The sequence below is a fragment of the Anomaloglossus baeobatrachus genome, chromosome 8 (assembly GCF_048569485.1).
Source record: "Anomaloglossus baeobatrachus isolate aAnoBae1 chromosome 8, aAnoBae1.hap1, whole genome shotgun sequence".
NCBI lineage: Eukaryota > Metazoa > Chordata > Amphibia > Anura > Aromobatidae > Anomaloglossus > Anomaloglossus baeobatrachus.
In genome coordinates this window covers 234,996,367-235,016,283 of record NC_134360.1, presented here as the reverse complement: position 1 = coordinate 235,016,283, position 19,917 = coordinate 234,996,367, and the positions used below count along the sequence as shown (strand labels likewise).

At 43.5% G+C, this 19,917-nt stretch overlaps 1 protein-coding gene across 2 annotated transcripts in view; it reads left to right on the top strand.

Annotated features, from left to right (window-relative positions):
• Positions 1-19,917, top strand: part of PATJ (PATJ crumbs cell polarity complex component) — a 272,880-nt gene that overhangs the window by 7,864 nt on the left and 245,099 nt on the right. For both annotated transcript variants that reach the window (XM_075320380.1, XM_075320379.1), the window contains exons 2-7: positions 6,219-6,272; positions 6,357-6,538; positions 9,936-10,139; positions 12,298-12,437; positions 16,074-16,257; positions 18,998-19,123. In XM_075320380.1, the coding sequence (XP_075176495.1) occupies positions 6,251-6,272; positions 6,357-6,538; positions 9,936-10,139; positions 12,298-12,437; positions 16,074-16,257; positions 18,998-19,123 (858 nt within the window). In that variant the 5' untranslated portion in view covers positions 6,219-6,250. The remainder of the gene's footprint in view (positions 1-6,218; positions 6,273-6,356; positions 6,539-9,935; positions 10,140-12,297; positions 12,438-16,073; positions 16,258-18,997; positions 19,124-19,917) is intronic.

Genomic DNA, 19,917 nt, shown 5'->3' with positions numbered 1-19,917 from the left:
AGCATCTGAAATGAAAAGTCCAATCATTCTATAGGTATGTGCACATCACATCTTTTTCAGACACAATTTACCTGAAAAAGAACCGGAAAATTGACACACAAAATTAACAGCAACGAAAAAAGCTATCACTATGCACATGTTCTGTGTAATGTCCCTTTAACTGCTTGAGGGACTGGAAACCTCGAAGTAGTTAAAAGAAGTATCGTGTTCATTGTTTGGGTGGCTTTATATAGAAGCCACCCACTCTATATACATGAAATTAAGGACGCTGCGGTGGAGCCACCTGAATAGTGATTGAAAAGACGCTTCAGCAAAGTGACCGCCAGCATTTTCTGCAGCATTTTTGCCTTGGAAACCTCGGTGGTTCCGCCGGCGTCTTGAAGACGCTGCGTGCACATAACGTGATACTTGTGCGCACATTGCGTTCTGTAACTTGCAGAAATGAACGCATCCTCTGGCAGAATCTGTCATTGTCAAATTTAGTTTTGAACATAATAACGCTGGAAATACGCAAGCGTTTTTATAGCGTTTTTGCTGCGTTTTACATGTATTTTCAGTGCTTAAATTGAGATGCGGTTTCAATACAAATACACAACTAAATAAAGTTTGACCATTCAAACAGTAGGAAAAAAAATGGGGAAAAAAAATAAATAAATAACCTTTAAATCATACACTATAATGATAATTTACTGAAAATGATTAATGAGATTTAATAATTATGTTCAAAGTAAAGTAAAAGTATTGTTTGACTCATTTTTTAAAGTCGGGTTGGATGTGAGGGCAAATGGAAACCTCTTGACCTCACTATAATGCCAAAAACGCATGTTTTGGTTTTGTCAAAAAAGCATGTAAAACGCTAGAAATTTCTTTAAGGATGCGTTTTCAGGATTCTCATTGACTTCAATGATGCCAAAACGGTAAAAACAATTGACATGTTGCTTCTTCAAACGCAGAGATTTTGACAAATTTTTGTCACCAAAAACGCAGCATTTTTAAAAGCATCGTGCGCACAAGAAAGCCCTAAGGCTGCTTTCACACATCCGATTTTTTTCCTGTGCGGTACAATCCGGCTCTTTGCAGAGAAAACGCAACCGTTTTTTTTTTGCCGCCGCTTGCGTTTTTTTTCTGCATAGACTTTCATTATTGCCGCATTGTGCCGCATGGCCTTGCGTTCGGTCCGGTTTTTGCCGGATGCGGCATATTTAGCCCGGATGGAACGTTGCCTGGCACGTTTTTTTGTCCGGCGAAAAAAAAACCGCACCGCATCCGGCCGATGCGGCGCTTTTTCCAATGCATGCCTATGGATGCCGGATGCGGCAAAAAACGCATCCGGCCGCTGCATGCGTATTTTTGCATTGCGCATGCTTTGTAGCATGCCGCAACCGGCAAAAACTGCATGGGCCGCATGTAAAAACTTATGCAAAGGATGCGGTTTTTTTTTTCGCCGCATCCGTTGCATAGGTTTTAGAGCCGGATTGTGCCGCACTGCTAAAACCGGATGTGTGAAAGCAGCCTAATTCCCATAGACTTTGCCTGGAAATCCAAACGCATGCAATTTTGCATTAAAACGCTGCAGCTCAAGCTGTGTGCCGCATGAAAAAACGCAACGTGCGGCACACAGCCTTACAGCTGAAGGTTTTGTTGTAGTAGTCGAGACAATCCTCTGTGAGCGAAACAGCTTGGACTCTGGATACATTTTAGCTGCACTGATGCATTGTAACAACTCATCAGGACAGAGGAGTGATCTTTGCTGCTCATGTAGATTGTCTAGATCGAATGTAATTGTAGCAAACCTGGATGAAGACGAGAATGTTTCTATTTTCTGGAAGCAAGCGAAGATTTGACGTAAAAGCTGAAAACCTGTTCACACCTTGTACTTCTCACAGCATTTTTTTATGCAGATTTGGTGGTTTATCGTGCAGATTGTTGCCCTGATCTGCATGTGTCTCCTGCTCCCAGGAAAGTCTATGAGAAATCAGAAATGCTGTGTGCATGTTGCTTATTTTTTGCCTGCAGTTTTGGGCGCAAAAGAAAAAGCACCATGTTAATTGTTGGTGCGTTTCTTTCATGCATTTTTTAGCTCTTGCGGCCAATGATTTCACTAAAAAAGCAACAAAAACGCATGATTTTTTTTGTGTGTTTTTGTTTTGGTGCAGAAAATTACTGCACCTAATCTGCAGCGTGTGCACATATCCTTACAGTTGTATCTATGTTAGCCAATCCTCTGGGAGCTAAACACATCATCACTATAAATCACCTTCAAAGTCTGTTGCAATGAATCACTCTGAAGTTCAGAATTTTTCTTTGAGTAATTGCTAGGCCTCGGTTCCACTTGCACTTTGCTTCGTATGCGAGAGAATCAGATGCAATATGCTAATCTCTGCTCTGGTTCTGCTGCAACCATAAGCAAAGTGTCAATATACTGTGATCCGATCCTGTAATAGGATCACAGCTGCGGAGGAGAGGGAGGGATGACATCCGAGTGCAGTGCGATGCTTCACACGCACCCATAGACTTGTATGGGTGCGTATAAGCTCAGACTCGCTGCCAAACACAGCATGCTGCAATTCTTTTTTCACGCTGATATGTCATGAGAAAAGAATCGCAGATGGACACTCGCTGATTGATTAAGACTGGTGTGAGTGCAGTCCAATGTTTTATCAGATGTGATATGCTAATGACCCCCGACTCAGGCTCTGCTGCGAGCATGGTCCAAATGTCATTAAACTGTGACCCGATCCTGCAATCAGATCACAGCTGCAGAGGAGAGGGAGGGAGTGATCTCTCCATCTCCTCCATTGTCAGCCTGTGTGTATATCACACTGCACTTGCATGTCATCCAAGTGCAGTCCGATGTCTCTTGCACCCATAGACTTGTATGGGTGCGAGTGATAGGATATTCGCAGACAGTCGCAGCATGCTGGAATTTTTTTCCTTAGTCTGATTAGAGCTGAGCTAAAATTTTCAGATCTACATGGGGTTGAGTGCAATCTGAGATTTTCATGCATTGGAACCGTGCGAGTCGTATGCTAGTGTGACTCTACCCTTAGACTGGATTCATACTTGCAAGTGACTCGCATCGCACCAACCGGCACGGCCGCATGCTCTCCTAACAGAAACGGGTCATTCATATGTATTTCTATGCAGCTACAACGCGTCTGTCCAGAGAGCGGCAGGCCGTGCCGGGGTGATGCGATGCGATTTGCTCACAACTAGTGTGACTCCGGCCTTGCTGTGTCATATCGGAGGCAGCACTGCAACAGGCCTCCATGTCACCATGGCCTTTTTGGTAGTAAAAACCCTGATATTTCATTAGGAAGTTGCTATTTATGCAATTACCCTGCACCTCAAACTGCCCCAACCTTTCTGGTGCAATCTCTTGTCTTAGAACCTTAGATAAGTTACATTGTTTCTGCTATCCACTTATTAGTAAATTGCTTAGAAGGCAATTCCCTAATATGCAGATCCATTCCGGAGCTTCACTTAGAGGTGCTTTAACCTCATCTGCTTAGGGCTACGATAGTCATTATGTTAACAGCCGAGTCTGAACAATCCTGTAATCCTCTTTTCCTCCATCTGCTCCCCACAGACGCCCGGATCAGCTCTGCTCCCAGTTAAGACTACATTTCGATACAAGTCTTTGCCGGAATATGTTACAATTTTTACTGCTTTTGTGATGAATTCAATAGACTTTGTGCTTTATTTTATCCAGACCGCCAGCCGAAAAAATGTCTACATATGTTTGTTATATTGTACGTATATTAGTATAGGCAACCTATGCCTAAAAAAATATGTATAAAAAATACCGATGTGTTCACACAGGACTAATGAGAGGATCCTAACAACATCATTAGTTATAATATTAGTGTTTGAATTCCTTGTGGTTTTCAAGATCCTTTTTTACGAGTAAAAACCTTTTTGGGGTCTGTGCACATAACGTTCCTTTGGTGCTATTTCAGGAGCATCATGGAGTGTACCCATGTCATAATGTATTGTTCTGCTATGCTCTCCTGCAGAGCCGGTATATGTTGGCTATGGTGCAGAGCGTTTTGCAGGGTGAATGCTCTGCTGGTTGTTTCACAGCACTGGGTTTCACACTGGTCCTGGGTGATGCTCTCGCAGATGCTTTTCATTCCAGTGATTGCTCTGCTTCAATAGGGAGTGTTAGCTCAGGACGCCGCCAGTCGTTCTTCCTGGTTACAGTTGTGCTGTTGACTCCCGTGGTACTCAGTGTTCAGATCTTGGTCTCTCGACTCCAAACTGTTTACCCTTCTCTGCCTCTTTTCCCCTGTTTCTGTTGTGACTTCCCGGCTTCTGACCTCGGACTTTCTCCTGACCACGTCCTCGCCTGCTCCCTGTATCTTATATGTACTCTCCTGGAACACTGACCTTCAGCTTGTATTTTGACCTAGTGTCTGTCTACCCCTTGTATACTGCCGTGCCTTCCTGCAGAGCCGGTATATGTTGGCTATGGTGCAGAGTGTTTTGCAGGGTGAATGCTCTGCTGGTTGTTTCACAGCACTGGGTTTCACACTGGTCCTGGGTGATGCTCTCGCAGATGCTTCTCATTCCCGGTGATTGCACTGCTTCAATAGGGAGCGTGTTGGCTCAGGACGCAGCCAGTCGTTCTTCCTGGTTACAGTTCTGCTGTTGGCTCCTATGGTGCTCAGTGTTCAGATCTTGGTCTCTCAACTCAGGACGGTTGTTACCCGTCTCTGCCTGTCCTCCCCTGTTTCTGTTGTGACTTCCCGGCTTCTGACCTCGGACTTTCTCCTGACCACGTCCTCGCCTGCTCCCTGTATCTTTTATGTACTCTCCTGGAACACTGACCTTCAGCTTGTATTTTGACCCAGTGTCTGTCTACCCCCTGTGTACTGCCGTGCCTTCCTGGTTTATGACCTCAGCCTGTCTGGCTACCGCTTCATTTACTGCATGCATATAGTGTCTAGCGCCACCTAGTGACAGTCATCACAACCCAGTTGAAAAATACATAGTGTGCACATACCCTTAGGTAAAGAAGTAGTCCCATAAACCGATTGCCGTTTTCCACTGTTTCCAGCGCCGCTCTGCTCCTCTTCTAGATGACGTGACTTGGCACCCAATGTGAACCAGCAAATTGGAATATAAGTGACTGGGAGTGTCAGAACAAGGCTAAGGCTATGTGCGCACGTTGCGTACAGTCACTGCAGAAATTTCTGCAGCGATCTGAAGAGCACATGTGCGCTTTAAATCGCTGCAGAAATGTCCGTAGTGAAAGCTGATTCCATGCGCTCTGCCTGCAGCTCCTGCCATAGACAGAGCAGGAGCTGCCGGCAAAGCGCACGGAAGAAGTGACGTCACTTCTTAGAACACGCGCTTCGGGCAGCAGCCGAAGCACTGCGCTCTAAAACGCCATGTGCGCACGGCCCCTGCACAATCTCCATAGACTGTGCAGGGGACGCAGGACGCATGCAGTTACGCTGCGCTACAAAGCGCAGCGTAACTGCATGTATTTACGCAATGTGCGCACATAGCCTTAATCTGGTAAAGTGACTTCTAGCTAAAATATAGACCTCAGTGTGTTCTGGCAAGTCACATGACCGAGAAGAGGAGCGGTCCGGCACTGGAAACTGGACAAGATGGCGACCAGTGAATATATTACTGTAATTACACTAGACGTCTATTTACACATGTTTAAGGCATAAAACCTTAGCGAATGCTTCATTAATTCAATCTGCAGCCAGCAATAGACCATGCCAGACAATGGTGTTCATATCCCTTAAAGGTAATCTGTCACCAGGTTTTTGCTCTTCCATCTGTAGAGATAGAGACCCTGATTCCAGCGATGTGTCACTTACTGAGCTCTTTGCTGTTATCTTGATACAAACATATTTTCTCTGCTGCAGATATAGCAGTTATACAGAGCTCATGAATATTCTGGACTACCTGGCAGCACGCCAAGTAGCCCTGTAATGATAATCTACTGCTGATTTAAACAGTGATTTTATCAATTCTACACTAACGAGCCCAGTAAGTAACACATCGCTGGAATCAGGATCTCTGCCCCTACATTATGCTGCTCTCAGATTAGGTGGCAAAAACTTGATGAAGTTGTACAACTTTTTCATATCACCAGAAAATTCCATTTAAAATTATAAAAAAAAAAAAAAAAAAAGTTTAAAACGCCTGTCTGCAGTAAAAAGCCTAAACCGCGTTTCATCTGGTCTCTGTGTTTCCAGATTTCTTGAGTGGATCGTCTGCGGCTGTGAAGATGCCAGAATTTCTTGACACCGGTAAATAGAATGTTTGTTTTCTACCTCTGATACAATGTTACTTTGTATATTGGGGGATTCGGTGCTGATGGTTCTTTTTATTAGGCACGGTCTCCGTGGACAAGCAGAAGGTGCTGCAGATCACCGACCGCCTGCAGAAGAAACTGAAGGATAAGGGCGAACTCTCGCACCATGACAAGTTGTGCATCCTGCGCGACACGCTGGCCAGTCCGCTGTTTAACCAGATCCTGACCGTGCAGCAGTCAATCAAACAACTGAAGGAACAGGTATGCCGAAAATTCTGTCTGGCCAGATCCCTTTGGTTGTCCAGCCTTAGGCTGCTTTCACACTTCCGGTTTTAGCAGAGGCGGCCAATCCGACTCTAAAACCTATGCAACGGATGCGGCGACAAAACCGCATCCTTTGCATAAATTTTTTACATGCGGCCCGTCCGGTTTTTGCCGCTTGCGGCAGGCTACTGAGCATGCGCCGTGGAAAAAAAACGCATGTGGCGGCCGGATGCGTTTTTTGCCGCAGGATGCCGAATGCGGCGTCCATAGGCATGCATTGCAAATCGCGCCGCATCAGCTGGATGCGGCGCGATGCGTTTTTTTTTTGCCGGACAAAAAAACGTGCTAGGCAACGTTCCATCCGGCCGCCGCATCGGCTAAATCTGCCGCATGCGACAAAAAACGGACGGAACCAAAGGCCATGGGGCACAATACGGCACTAATGTAAGTCTATGCAAAAAAAAACATAACCTGCGGCAAAAAAAAAACGATTGCGATTTTTCTGCAAAGCGCCGGATTGTGCCGCTCAGCAAAAACCGGATGTGTTAAAGCAGCCTTAGCACGGTATACACCAAGAATTAAGCTGAAAAATAGTGGCTGCAGACTCAATATTAAGCTTTAATTTTTTTCCACCCAGTCTAACAATTCGACATACTGTAAATCTTAGGAACCCCCCCTTTTTTTTTTTTCTTTTTTAAACATTGGAGGAGAACTTGCATAAATTGCATGAAATATGGGCCCACGAGGTCTCCACTGCACTCGTTTCTTTAATGCTTTTCCATGGATCCTTCCCTTCTCCTTCATCGATGCCTTGGTGCATTATGGAGACTGTGATTTTTTGCTATATACGTCAATACTGAAGTCTTATAATACATAATATTATACCCGTGTGAGAGAGAGGAAAAGAAAAGAAAACACGGATCCGGCTACTGGTCGGACTCGGATTGGAACCTCGAAAAGGGCGGATCCGGATTTTTCAGATCCGGGTCCGCTCAACACTATTAGTGATACAAAAAAACGTAAAAGGGGTAAAAAAAAACAAAAACCTGTTATCCCCCTAACCCTTACAAACCATGTAAAAATTTACAAATGAACCAGTAGCAAATATTAAATCTTAGATTCTCAAGCCTGGAAACAGAGTTTTGAATACAGCTCTGGATGTGAGTGGAGTATGAAGCGTGATCTAGGATCAATGCAAGTAGAGAATATGGAGTTACTCAATATTAAATATGGCTGCAGTGTAAACTGCGGATTAACAGAAAAGAACACCAGCTTTGGCCATACTGTTACACACACAGGTTTTATCACAAAAGTGAGTACACCCCTCACATTTTTGTAAATATGTTATATCTTTTCACGGGACAACACTTAATATCTGACCCTGTGATACAGTGGCTGTGTGAGTTATTTACACTGTTAGACAAGCTGCACACTGACACCGTACATTGTATCACAGGGTCAGATCTTCAGTTCTGTCCCAGGAAAAGATATAATAAAATATTAATAATGAAACCACAGTTGAAAGAACCTGGATACTTTTTGGACACTTTAATGCAAAACATATTTTTATTACTTTGCATCCAATTCACATTTAAAAGGGATTTTGTATGAACTGAATTACAAATGTCTGTTAGTTGCTGCGGCACCGCCATATTGCATTTACTGTATTTTTCGAACCATAAGATGCATTTGAGTTTTAGAGGAAGAAAACAGGAAAAAAAAGTAAATAAAAAATGTGGCCATGACAGTGTTATGGGGGGAATCTGCTGCTGATAATGTTATGGAGGTTATGTCCCCTATACTAGAACCGATTCTGATGTGTCCTTCATCCTTGTATATGTGTCCCCACCTCCCCATTCTGGTATATGTGTCCATCCCCCCCCTCCCCATCCTTGTATATTTGTCCAGAACCCCCTCACACCCCCCCGTCCTGGTATATGTGACTCCCAATATGCCGCACAATTACATAATAAACGATTATACTCCCCTCACGTCCACTCCCCTGGTGAATGGCGGCGTCCCCTTTTGATGCCAGTAACTGACTTTGGGGTGTAAGTGGCACAGCACATGACGTCACTGCCATGCACCCCTAGTTACACAACAATATCAGCTGCCGGCTAATCCAAAATGAATATTCACTGCTCCCCAAACCCATGACTATGGGCGTGGGGAGGAGTAAATATTCATTCTCTTTAATAGCGGACACACGATCACCCAAGCTGCTGCAGGAAGCCGGCAGCTGGAGGGAGCCCGTGTGCTGCTTTTAAAGAGAATGAATATTCGCTGCTCCCCACGCCCATAATCCTTCCAAACGCTTGGGATTTTGGGCATGGGGAGCAGGGAATAATAATTTTCTTTAATAGCAATCTCACGTGTTAACCCCAGCCGCCACTTTCTTGCAGCGGTTACTCTGCTCCTGCCACCTGTGACCCGTTTTACAACCCTTTACGCCCCAACCCCCACCTCCACCAGCAAACCCGGTACATCGAGACTATAATACTCACCCCCCAGTTTGACCCCCATCTTTTATAGTCTGAAAAATTTGGTTTGTGACATATTTAAATAAGCGGTATTGATTCTGTTTTATATTTTTGCATCCATTACTCACATACTGTGATAGATAGATAGATATCACACACACACACACACACACACACACACACACACACACACACACACACACACACACACACACACACACACACACACACACACACACACACACACACACACACACACACACACACACACACACACACACACACACACACACACACACACACACACACACACACACACACACACACACACACACACACACACACACACACATATATATATATATATATATATATATATATGTGTGTGTGTGTGTATATATATATATATATATATATATATATATATATATATATATTATACTGTATACATATTTTCTATACTGTATACATATTTTCTTTATTTTTTTATCAAACTCCCAAGGGCCCAGTGGTGGTAATAATGTAAATAAGTAATACAATTATATCCAGGTTTTCAGGTGTCAGTCTAATTTTTACTTTTAATATGATAAAATATCAAAATGTGAGGGGTGTACTCACTTTTGCAATATACACATATATCTTTCTAAAGTGACCATCTGTCTTGTATTACTACATATACACAGACCTTGTGTACCCCGGTTTCTCAGGGATGGTAACTAGTTAGATTTGTTATTACTTTGGTCTACTTCACCCTTTAAGATAAAAATAAGACACTGAAGGTTTCTCCGTTTGCTCTCTGATTTCTCTTGGAATATTTATATCGGTAATTGCAGCTTCTTAATGTGAATTTTCTGCTTTATTACTCGTCATGTTGATTTTAATTAATTTGGCTGGAATTAATTGTATTTTTCTAGCTGAATCGTATGCCAGCCGACCGCTCGGCAGAATTTGATTTCACAAAGAAAGGCTTACTGGTATTTGAAGCGGACTCCTCTGCCCACTTGGGGAACAAGAGGAACTCTTTGTCCTTTGACAACTTTGTCTCCTCTAGATTTCCTCTCGGCAGCCCTGACTCCGGCGCAGAGGAGTTCACCAGGAAAATTCAGCAGATGGCCGAGGTGAGTGAAATCTGTATGACAAAAGAAAAAATATTTTTTTTATTTTTTTTTTATGTCTTATTTTTTTTTTTTTAATAAAGTTAATTTGTAATCAGAAAATGGACTACTATGTTGTCAAGTTTTTGTAAAAATTTTTTTTTTATTTTTTTTTTCACAAGTTTTTCATATCACAATCATGAGGCTAAAATTAAAAGTAATTTCACCTTGGCCACTGGCGCTATTTCAGGCTCATAATTTTTGTCCTTTTCAAGAAGAGTTTTCAGCAGTTTCCTTATCATCAGAGTCAGGATTACAATGATGGGTGTATCCAATGAGATCCAGTAATCACTATAATCGATGTCACAGTGACCTTTGCGTGTGCTAATTTAATTGCTTTAATGCAGAAAATTAGGCAATGTTCACACAGTGCATTTTTGGTGCTTTTTGGAGTGGTAGGGGGCAGCAAAACCTGATCTCTTGCCAGTAAAAAAAAATAAAAAAAAATTGTTTTTTTTGTTTTGTTTTTCTGCGTTTCTTTTTTTTTAATCTTTTTCTTTTGCAGTGTTTTTTTTTGCCACGTTTTAGTGTAATTTTACTACAGTACATGTTTAAGTTAAGTTAGATTCTTTTACTAAAAGTGCACCAAAAACACTCCAAAAAATGCAAGGCTGCGTTTTTTTTCACTCTCATTGTTTTTAATGGGGAAAAAACGAGCAAAAACACTGAAAGAATTGACACAATTCTTTTTTCAAAACTGCAGGAGATGGGGGTGGGGTGGGGACAAATGTGTGCATGAGATTTCAGAGATCTCATAGGCTTTGCTGGGACTGTAAAAAGCAGCCTTTTATTTGCATAAAACCAATGCAAAAAAGCACCAAAAATGCCCCGTGTGAACATAGCCTTAGAGTCAAAAAATGTTCCAGTGGCCACTGTGGAAATATTGCAAGATTTTGCATTTGTAATACAGATTGATATCTAAAAATATAATATATATTTGCAGACCATAACCTTCCCCCGCCTCACCCTTCAAAATTGCAAGATGCTATTTTAAATAAAAAATCAGGACATTGCCAGCATTTTAAAATTGTTGGTAACTATATTTGAATATGGAGAAGGGTTCTCTTAATCAATAAAGGATCAGTAATGTAATGTATGTACACAGAAACTGTACCAGCAGAATAGTGAGTGCAGCTCTGGAGTATAATACAGGATGTAAGTCAGGGTCAGTACAGGATAAGTAATGTATGTGCACAGTGACTGCACCAGCAGAATAGTGAGTGCCGCTCTGGAGTATAATACAGGATGTAAACACAGAATAAGTAATGTATGTACACAGTAACTCCACTACACTAGCAGAATAGTGAGTGCAGCTCTGGGGTATAATATAGGGTGTAACTCAGGATCAGTACAGGATCAGTAATGTATGTACACAGTGATTCCACCAGCAGAATAGTGAGTGCAGCTCTGGAGTATAATACAGGTTGTAACTCAGGATCAGTACAGGATAAGTTATGTAATGTATGTACACAGTGATTCCACCAGCAGAATAGTGAGTGCAGCTCTGGAGTATAATATAGGGTGTAACTCAGGATCAGTACAGGATCAGTAATGTAATGTATGTACACACTGACTGCATCAGCAGAATAGTGAGCGCAGCTCTGGAGTATAGTACAGTATAATACAGGTTGTAACTCAGGATTAGTAGAGGATAAGTTATGTATACAGGGAGTGCAGCTCTGGAGGATTATTGAAGTAATTTTTCACACAAGTCACATTTTAGCGGAGAGCTTCCAGGAATGCACAAGCCTCAAGTTCATTATTTCCAGCTAAGAAAAAAAGCGAAGTATTCTTAGCCAAACAGCCTTTAATTCAGTCCTCGTTTAAGCGGGAACTTATCGCACAACTTTATTTAGCTGGAGAATGAAGTGTGAAACTAGTTCAGAAATTCCCTGAGGTTTCTCGTCGCGGCGCTGACTGCATGTGGTGCTCTCTGTTTCACGGAAAAGTAATGAAGTGAGATCCTCGGCAGAATTAATTTATTATCTAAGTGCTGAGTTTGTTCTGTCTTACAGGATATAAATTTCTCCTAGTTCACCGGTCTCTCCGGAGCAGATTGAACGTGTTGGCAGAGACATCGACTCAACAAATCAAAATTCTATTTGTTTTTGTTTTTCATTAGGGCAGACAAATTGAATATATAGATATCGAAAAACCTCTTGTAGGAGGCCTCGGATTCAGTGTCGTGGCCCTCAAGAATCCTAATGTGGGAGACGGCGGGGTATTTATCAAGGGGGTGCAGCCTGGAAGCCTGGCAGACAAGTAAGATATATAAATATTTATATATTTTTTTTATTTTATTATTATTATTATTATTATTATTATTATTATTATTATTATTTATTATTATTTTTATATATATATATTTTTTTTTATTTACGCTTCTATCTGAAATCAATTTTTCCTACGTCTTGTTTATGTAACGTAAGCGAGACCCATAATTTCACATCAGTCTGAACCTGCAGCCATCAACATGATAGAAAACGTATGGGAGGGAGATTGGCTGGGAGGGTAATGTTCTGTGAAAGAGAATTTTTATTTTATTTTTTTTTGCGTAATGGCTGAATGTAGTAATGTGGGTAATGATGTGGCGGGTCAGGTGAGGTCAGCGCTTTTCACACTGGTCATTGATACCAGATGGCAGAACGCGGCTATTAGGATTTCAGAACACGGAAAGTGGGTGGAAAAAGCCTCGGTTTGGAGGTGATTTCCCGAAATGAGACCAAAATTTTTTTTTTTCTCTTTTTGGAGTAAACGGAGTAAAAAAAACATAATTTATCCTTATACAAGTCAGTCTGGAGCTTTATTTAGGAATTTAACAAGACGTGCGGACGACTCTATCTTTTATTACAGGTGTGTTGGCATTGACTCAAAGAAGACAATATGCTTTCTATTAGGAGTACAGGAGAAATTTGACTTTTTCAACCACTTTTTTTTTTCTTTTTCTTTTATTCCCCCATTGCATCTAAAAGACAGAAATGAAGACTAACAATCTTCTTTAAATTTTGTTTTCATTTCCTTTTTTTTTTTTTTGTATACAGCTCTCCTGCTGATCTATGTGCCTCCATCGTTACAGACTACAGGAGAACACTGTGTAGTCTGATCCTGCATTTGTCTTTTTTTTTTCATTCCATATGAAACACAATGTTAGAATTTACTGATTGTCCACAATCGGAGAACCTGACATTATTTGCGAGCTGGTCCCACAAATAGGAAGAGAGTTTATCAGGATTGTTACAAGGATTCCTCATTTTTATTTCAGCTGCTCAAGAGGAGTAACAAACCTGATAAAGACATATCCAAAGCCTAAAATATTAAAATCATTCATAAGATATAAACATTTTTATATTTGGCCTAAAAGCTCTGGAGTGTAATACAGGATATCACACAGAACAAGTAATGGATGTGCACAGTGAGTGCAGCTCTGGAGTATAATACAGGATGTAACTCAGGATCAGTAATGTAATGTATGTACACAGTGACTGCACTAGCAGAATAGTGAGTGCAGCTCTGGAGTATAATACAGGATGTAACTCAGGATCAGTACAGGATCAGTAATGTAATGTATGTACACAGTGACTGCACCAGCAGAATAGTGAGTGCAGCTCTGGAGTATAATACAGGATGTAACTCAGCATCAGTACAGGATAAGTAGTGTATGTATACAGTGACTGCACCAGCAGAATAGTGAGTGCAGCTCTGGAGTATAATACAGGAGGTAACTCAGGATCAGTACAGGATAAGTAGTGTATGTACACAGTGACTGCATCAGCAGAATAGTGAGTGCAGCTCTGGAGTATAAGGCTATGTGCGCACTTACTGGATTTTGCCGCGGATTTTTTGCGGTTTTGCTGCATGTTTCGCTGCAGAAAATGTTCATAACATCTCTGCAGTGAATCACCAGCAAAACCTTTGGGCAAAAAAAATCCTGTGCGCACTGGGCGGAATTTGACAGCTGCATGTTTTGCTGCGGGATTCCCGCAGCAAAAACAATTGCATGTCACTTCTTTTCCGCACATCGCTGCGGGATTTCACTCCATTGACTCCAATGTTAATCGTGAAATCCCGCAGGGAATAACGCAGGAAGCAAATTCTGTGCGGTTCACTGCGTTTTCCTGCGTTATTCCCTGCGGTATTTCGCGGTTTACCTCCGGTAATGTACATCGCCTGTCTGCGGTTTTGCAGGGAAGTGATGTCATTACAGGAAGAGGAAGCGGAGCAGAGAGTAAACACAGACAGACACAGACACAGACACAGACACAGACACACAAAGAAAACGGAAGTATAGAAAACAAAGAACGTGGGCTCCGCTGCATATTTACCGTGCAGCCGAGGTAAGCACACAGCGGCGGCCCGATATTCTCAGGCTGGAGAGGGAGAGGGGCAGGGTTAATGTCCCCCGCCTCACTCCCACCTCCCGCAGCCGAGAATATCAGCCGCAGCTGCCCTGGGACTGTCGCATGCATTATGCGGCAGCACCGGCGTGTCCTCGGCTCTTCTTGCTGCCGTGTAGCAGTGGCAGCAAGGTAATACAATGGGTTAATGGTGGTGGATCACCGCCATTAACTCCAGGCTTGATCATGGCAGCATCTATGTGACAGCTGACATGATCAACCCGTAAGTAAAGTGAATAAAACACACACACAGAAAAATCCTTTATTTTAAATAAAACAAACAGGCCTCGTTCACCATTTTATTAACCCCTCCCGCACCAAAGCTCCGGCGTAATCCACAGCTCCGCCGTAATCCACAGGTCCTGCGCTGCTTACATCCAGCCGCGACTGTCACAGACACAGCGCTGAATGAAAGCAGCAGACAGCAGAGGTAATTACCGGTCATTTCCCACGGCCGGTAATGTGAACTCACTGCCGACCGTGGGAAATGCAGCGATCTGTCCTCTATGTATCTATCTGTCTTATCCATCTGTCTTATCCATCTGTCTTATCCGTCTGTCTTATCCGTCTGTCTTATCCGTCTGTCTGTCTGTCTGTCTGTCTGTCTGTCTGTCTGTCTGTCTGTCTGTCTGTCTGTCTGTCTGTCTGTCTGTCTGTCTGTCTGTCTGTCTGTCTGTCTGTGTCTGTCTGTCCTTCTATCTATCCCTCTATCTATCTATCTGTCTATCTATCTATCTATCTATCTCTCTATCTATTCTTCTGTCTATCTACTATCTCAGAATTAAATGACTTTTTTTTTTTTTCAATGTGCTTTATTGCATTGAAGCAATAAAGCACATCCCAACCCGCACGCGGCAAAACTGCGGCAATACCGCGAACAATACCGCGGTGAAACCGCAGCAAACCGAGGCAAACCGCATGCGGTTTTCGGGTGCGGTTTGCCGCGGTTTTTTACCGCGGGTGCGGTAATCTTTGAGAGCATGCGGAATTTTCTCAAGAAAATTCCATTTCCCAGTGCGCACATAGCCTAATACAGGATGTAACTCAGGATCAGTACAGGATCAGTAATGTAATGTATGTACACAGTGACTGCACCAGCAGAATAGTGAGTGCAGCTCTGGAGTATAATACAGGCTGTAACTCAGGATCAGTACAGGATAAGTAGTGTATTTACACAGTGACTCCACCAGCAGAATAGTGAGTGCAGCTCTGGAGTATAATACAGGATATAACTCAGGATCAGTAATGTATGTATACAGTGACTGCACCAGCAGAATAGTGAGTGCAGCTCTGGAATATAATACAGGATGTAACTCAGGATCAGTACAGGATAAGTAATGTATTTACACACTGACTGCATCAGCAGAATAGTGAGTGCAGCTCTAGAGTATAATACAGGTTACACACAGGTTTGTCTGTCTTACTTGATTATGGAGTCACGGCACTGAATCAGCAGTTCCTCTGGATAAATTTCAATCTGTCTTTCAAATTTTCTTGTCTTAAGAGATGGAAGGCTTAAGGAGAATGATGAGATACTGGCCATTAATTACACCCCATTGGACAGGAACGTCTCGCACCAGGAAGCCATTTCTCTGCTGCAGCAGTCCTCCGGGCACATTCACTTAGTTGTTGCTAAACAGCCTCCTGTGCTCCTTCCCCAGACGCAGATTCCCCAACAGGAAGAACAAGTAAGTTCCACAATCATAATAGGAATGGAATCTGGTGGGAAGTAAAAGATGGAGAGTTACATATGTAGTAGGGGTCTGCGTCCCACCGTGTGCATGTGCCGTGTTTTATAGACTGTTGAATACTATAGGATGTAGATGTTTGTATTAGCAGCGAGTCTGTCGCGGGCGGAGGAGGGGACGCCGCGCTCTCCCTCTGCTCGGGTCCGGCTGCCGCGGCTGCTGTGGCCTGCTGCTGCTCGGTGGCTCGAGCAATGGGCCGGATCCCGGGGACTCGAGCGGCACTCCTCGCCCGTGAGTGAAAGGGGATTGGGATTTGGGATAGTTTATTGTCCGTGACGCCACCCACGGTTGTGGTGATGGAGTGGACACCACCGCTGCTCTGTTTGGGGAGCCCGGGAGTGATGGTACGGAGCAGCCAGTTGTTGATTTTCCCCTCCGTGGGTAGGGGTCTTGGTGCTCCCGGGGCCCGGTGATGGGATTGGAATGGTGGACAGGCGGGTCTGGGGCCTGTGGAGGTGCAGGGGCGCAGGGACAGCGCTGTGCCGCACGGCACGGAGGTACTCACTCAGCCAGTAAACACGACACAGTTCTCGGTAAACAAACGGCTGGTTGGACGGGTCCCTCGGACGGTTCACGGTGCTGATGTTCCCTGCAGTTAGCGGTGACGGTCTCTTCCCTGCACCTATGAAAGTCTCTTTGGTAGCGATGGGTCCCCACCGGTTACCCACTCCTCAGCTTCAAGCTGGGCCGAAGGAGCCCTACTTTGCCCGCAGGCGCTGGCCCTGGGAAACTGGTGCCCTGGCGGTGGCGGTGTCTCCCCTTCACGGTCGGGCTGTTGCCTTCAATCGGGACTTGGTTGTTAGGAGACAGACGTCCCCTTCACTGACGGATTTGGCAAATTATGGCGACTCCTAGCCTTGCTGGGATCCGAAAGGCCCCTGCCGTGGTGCTGACTGTTCTTCGTATACTGCTCCAGACCGCCGGGTCACCACCCGTCCGCGGTCCTTCCAGCAACCTCCGAGCAGTCCCCCTGCAGACTATCACCGCCGTCTGCTGACCTTGCTGTCTCAGTCCGGGGCACACACCCGGACCAACTTCAGGCTTTCTTAACTGACACTTTTCTGTCACTGTCCTCCTCTACCACTTCACTGTTTACTCCTTCACTTCCCTAGCTTGACTGCCTGGTTTTCCCGCCTCCAGGGCTGTGAACTCCTCGGTGGGCAGAGCCAACAGCCTGGCCCACCCCCTGGTGTGGACATCAGCCCCTGGAGGAAGGCAACAAGGATTTTGGGTTAGCTTGGTGTACCTGCAGGGAATGTGGGGTGCGTGTGGTATTGTGACCTGTGACCCCTGGCTTGCCCAGGGCGTCACAAGTCCACTTTAGATTAGATGTTAGATATGATAGGTGAAGGTAGTGGAGGGGTAAGAGAATGGGAGGGAACACTCGAGAGGGGACCAGTGAAGAATAGGGTTAAAGTGTGACAAGATGTGGTCTCTGTGATAGGGCCAGTCAGGGAACCCTGAGGTAACCTCGAGAGGTCCGGAGCCCACGGCTCACCACGACGGGCTTAGAGAGTAGTCCGGCTAGAGACCCGTCTGGGACCAGAATTGGACGAAGGTGAACGGAGTCAGGGGGAAGTAGATGCATATCCAGAATCTTGTGGACGAGATCTAAGATAGCGGGGGGCACAGGTCAAGGAGCAGTACCCCACACAGAGAGGAAGGCAGGAAAGGAAGGCCATGTCTGTAATAACGGTGTGAAGACTAGAAGTGAACTATTTTAGTTGGCTAAGTGAACTTTGGTGTTGCGTGAATTATTGAGTGTCCATGACGGTGACTGCTGGCTGGGTGATTGACACCGGCATGAAGAAACCAATAAATGTCATGCACCCCACCCAAAGTCACATCCGGACATAGTATCTCCTTGGCATTGGAGTGCGGCGGCCCGAGACCTTCTTTTATATATTTGAACAGGAAGGTTTCTCACAGCAGCCCAGAGGATTTCAGAAGTGAAATGTGAAGATGATTCTGTTGATCTTGTGGGTGACACTTGTTCATAAATAAACTGAAAAGTCCACGTGTTATAATGGGACACGTAGTGAAATAGAGATGAATGGGTCACTGAGAGATTGAGAGCTGCATATTAGGAAGAGAAGGGTTCACGGTAGTCCAGAATATGCCACAAGTGAACAGTGGTCGTCTCGTGGGTGGATGTGGTCTTTCCATTTATGTGAGAATAGTAAGTTCATGATGTATGCAAGGAAACAGAGTGGTGCAGAATAGACAATATACCGGTACTTCACAGCAGCACAAAGGATTTAAGATTTTTGAACCAGGGGACGGTCTGATAAGTCATTTTTTTTTGTCCAAGTCTTGATTCTCCCTGTATATGAGCATGCTTATTGGAGCAAGGCTCATCAGACCAGCATGGGGTCCGTGTTACGGGCGCGCTCAGGGATGAACAGCATATGTAGATATTGAATATAGGCAATTAATAAAATGGGCCATCGCTAATGTTAAAACTAATGGGAGCCATATGGAACGGCGGCGGGATTTCCAGAAGGAACCGCTTCTCCAATGTTTCGGTTTTGCAGATCTATTACATTAGCTTTGTGTTATTTGGGTGTTTTTGGTTTTTTGTATTTTTTTACAGGACGGAGGAGGGGCAGATAAATTATAAAAGTCAGAAATTGCAAACTGAAAAAAAAAAAATGCCCTTCTGTGTTTTTACAAATTGCAGATCTGGGGCCACGTGGAAGAAATTGAGCTCATTAATGATGGATCAGGGTTAGGATTCGGGATTGTCGGTGGGAAAGCCGTCGGCGTCATCGTGAGAACCATCTTACCTGGAGGACTGGCTGATCGGGTAATTTTATCTTCTCATTTTCTTTCCTTCTACTTTTTGGGACTGTGTAGCACAGCTGCCACCTATCATCAAGGAGCATCTTTGTATTACCATGCCCGATACATGCCATACATGTAGGAAGGGGTTAAAAGAATGTTCTTATTATTTTTTTTATTACATTTTTGACATTTAAGTAAACTATTTCAAGAAAATGTTTGCTGCCCATAGCAACCAATCACAGCACGGCTTTCATCTTATCAAAGCTGTTTAAGAAATAAAAGCTGCGATCTGATTGGTTGTTACGGGCAATAGTCAGGTACATTCTAGATTTTATATAGATATATAGATATATAGATATATAGATATATAGATATATAGATATATAGATATTATAGAGATATAGAAATACTGTATGTAGAGATATTATATATATATATATATATATATATATATATATATATATATATATATATATATATATATATATATATATATATATATATATATATATATATATATATATATATATATATATATATATATATATGCAAGCATTGTTGACCTTAGGGAGATCAACATATCCACTGCGGAGACACCATCACGTGTTTCTCAACGCAGTGATTCTAGAGCAATGCCCCCTGGGAAGTATGCAAATAAATATGCTTGCTTAAGTAGTCTTTTACTAGGCATTGCACCCACTAGCCAGATTCCTACTCTACACTGATGAGGGGCAAATACCCCGAAACGGCTGTCTGTGGATGGATACCATGTTTGGTATAGGTGGCCTCCTGGACTGGAGACTGCCCTTCCCGTGG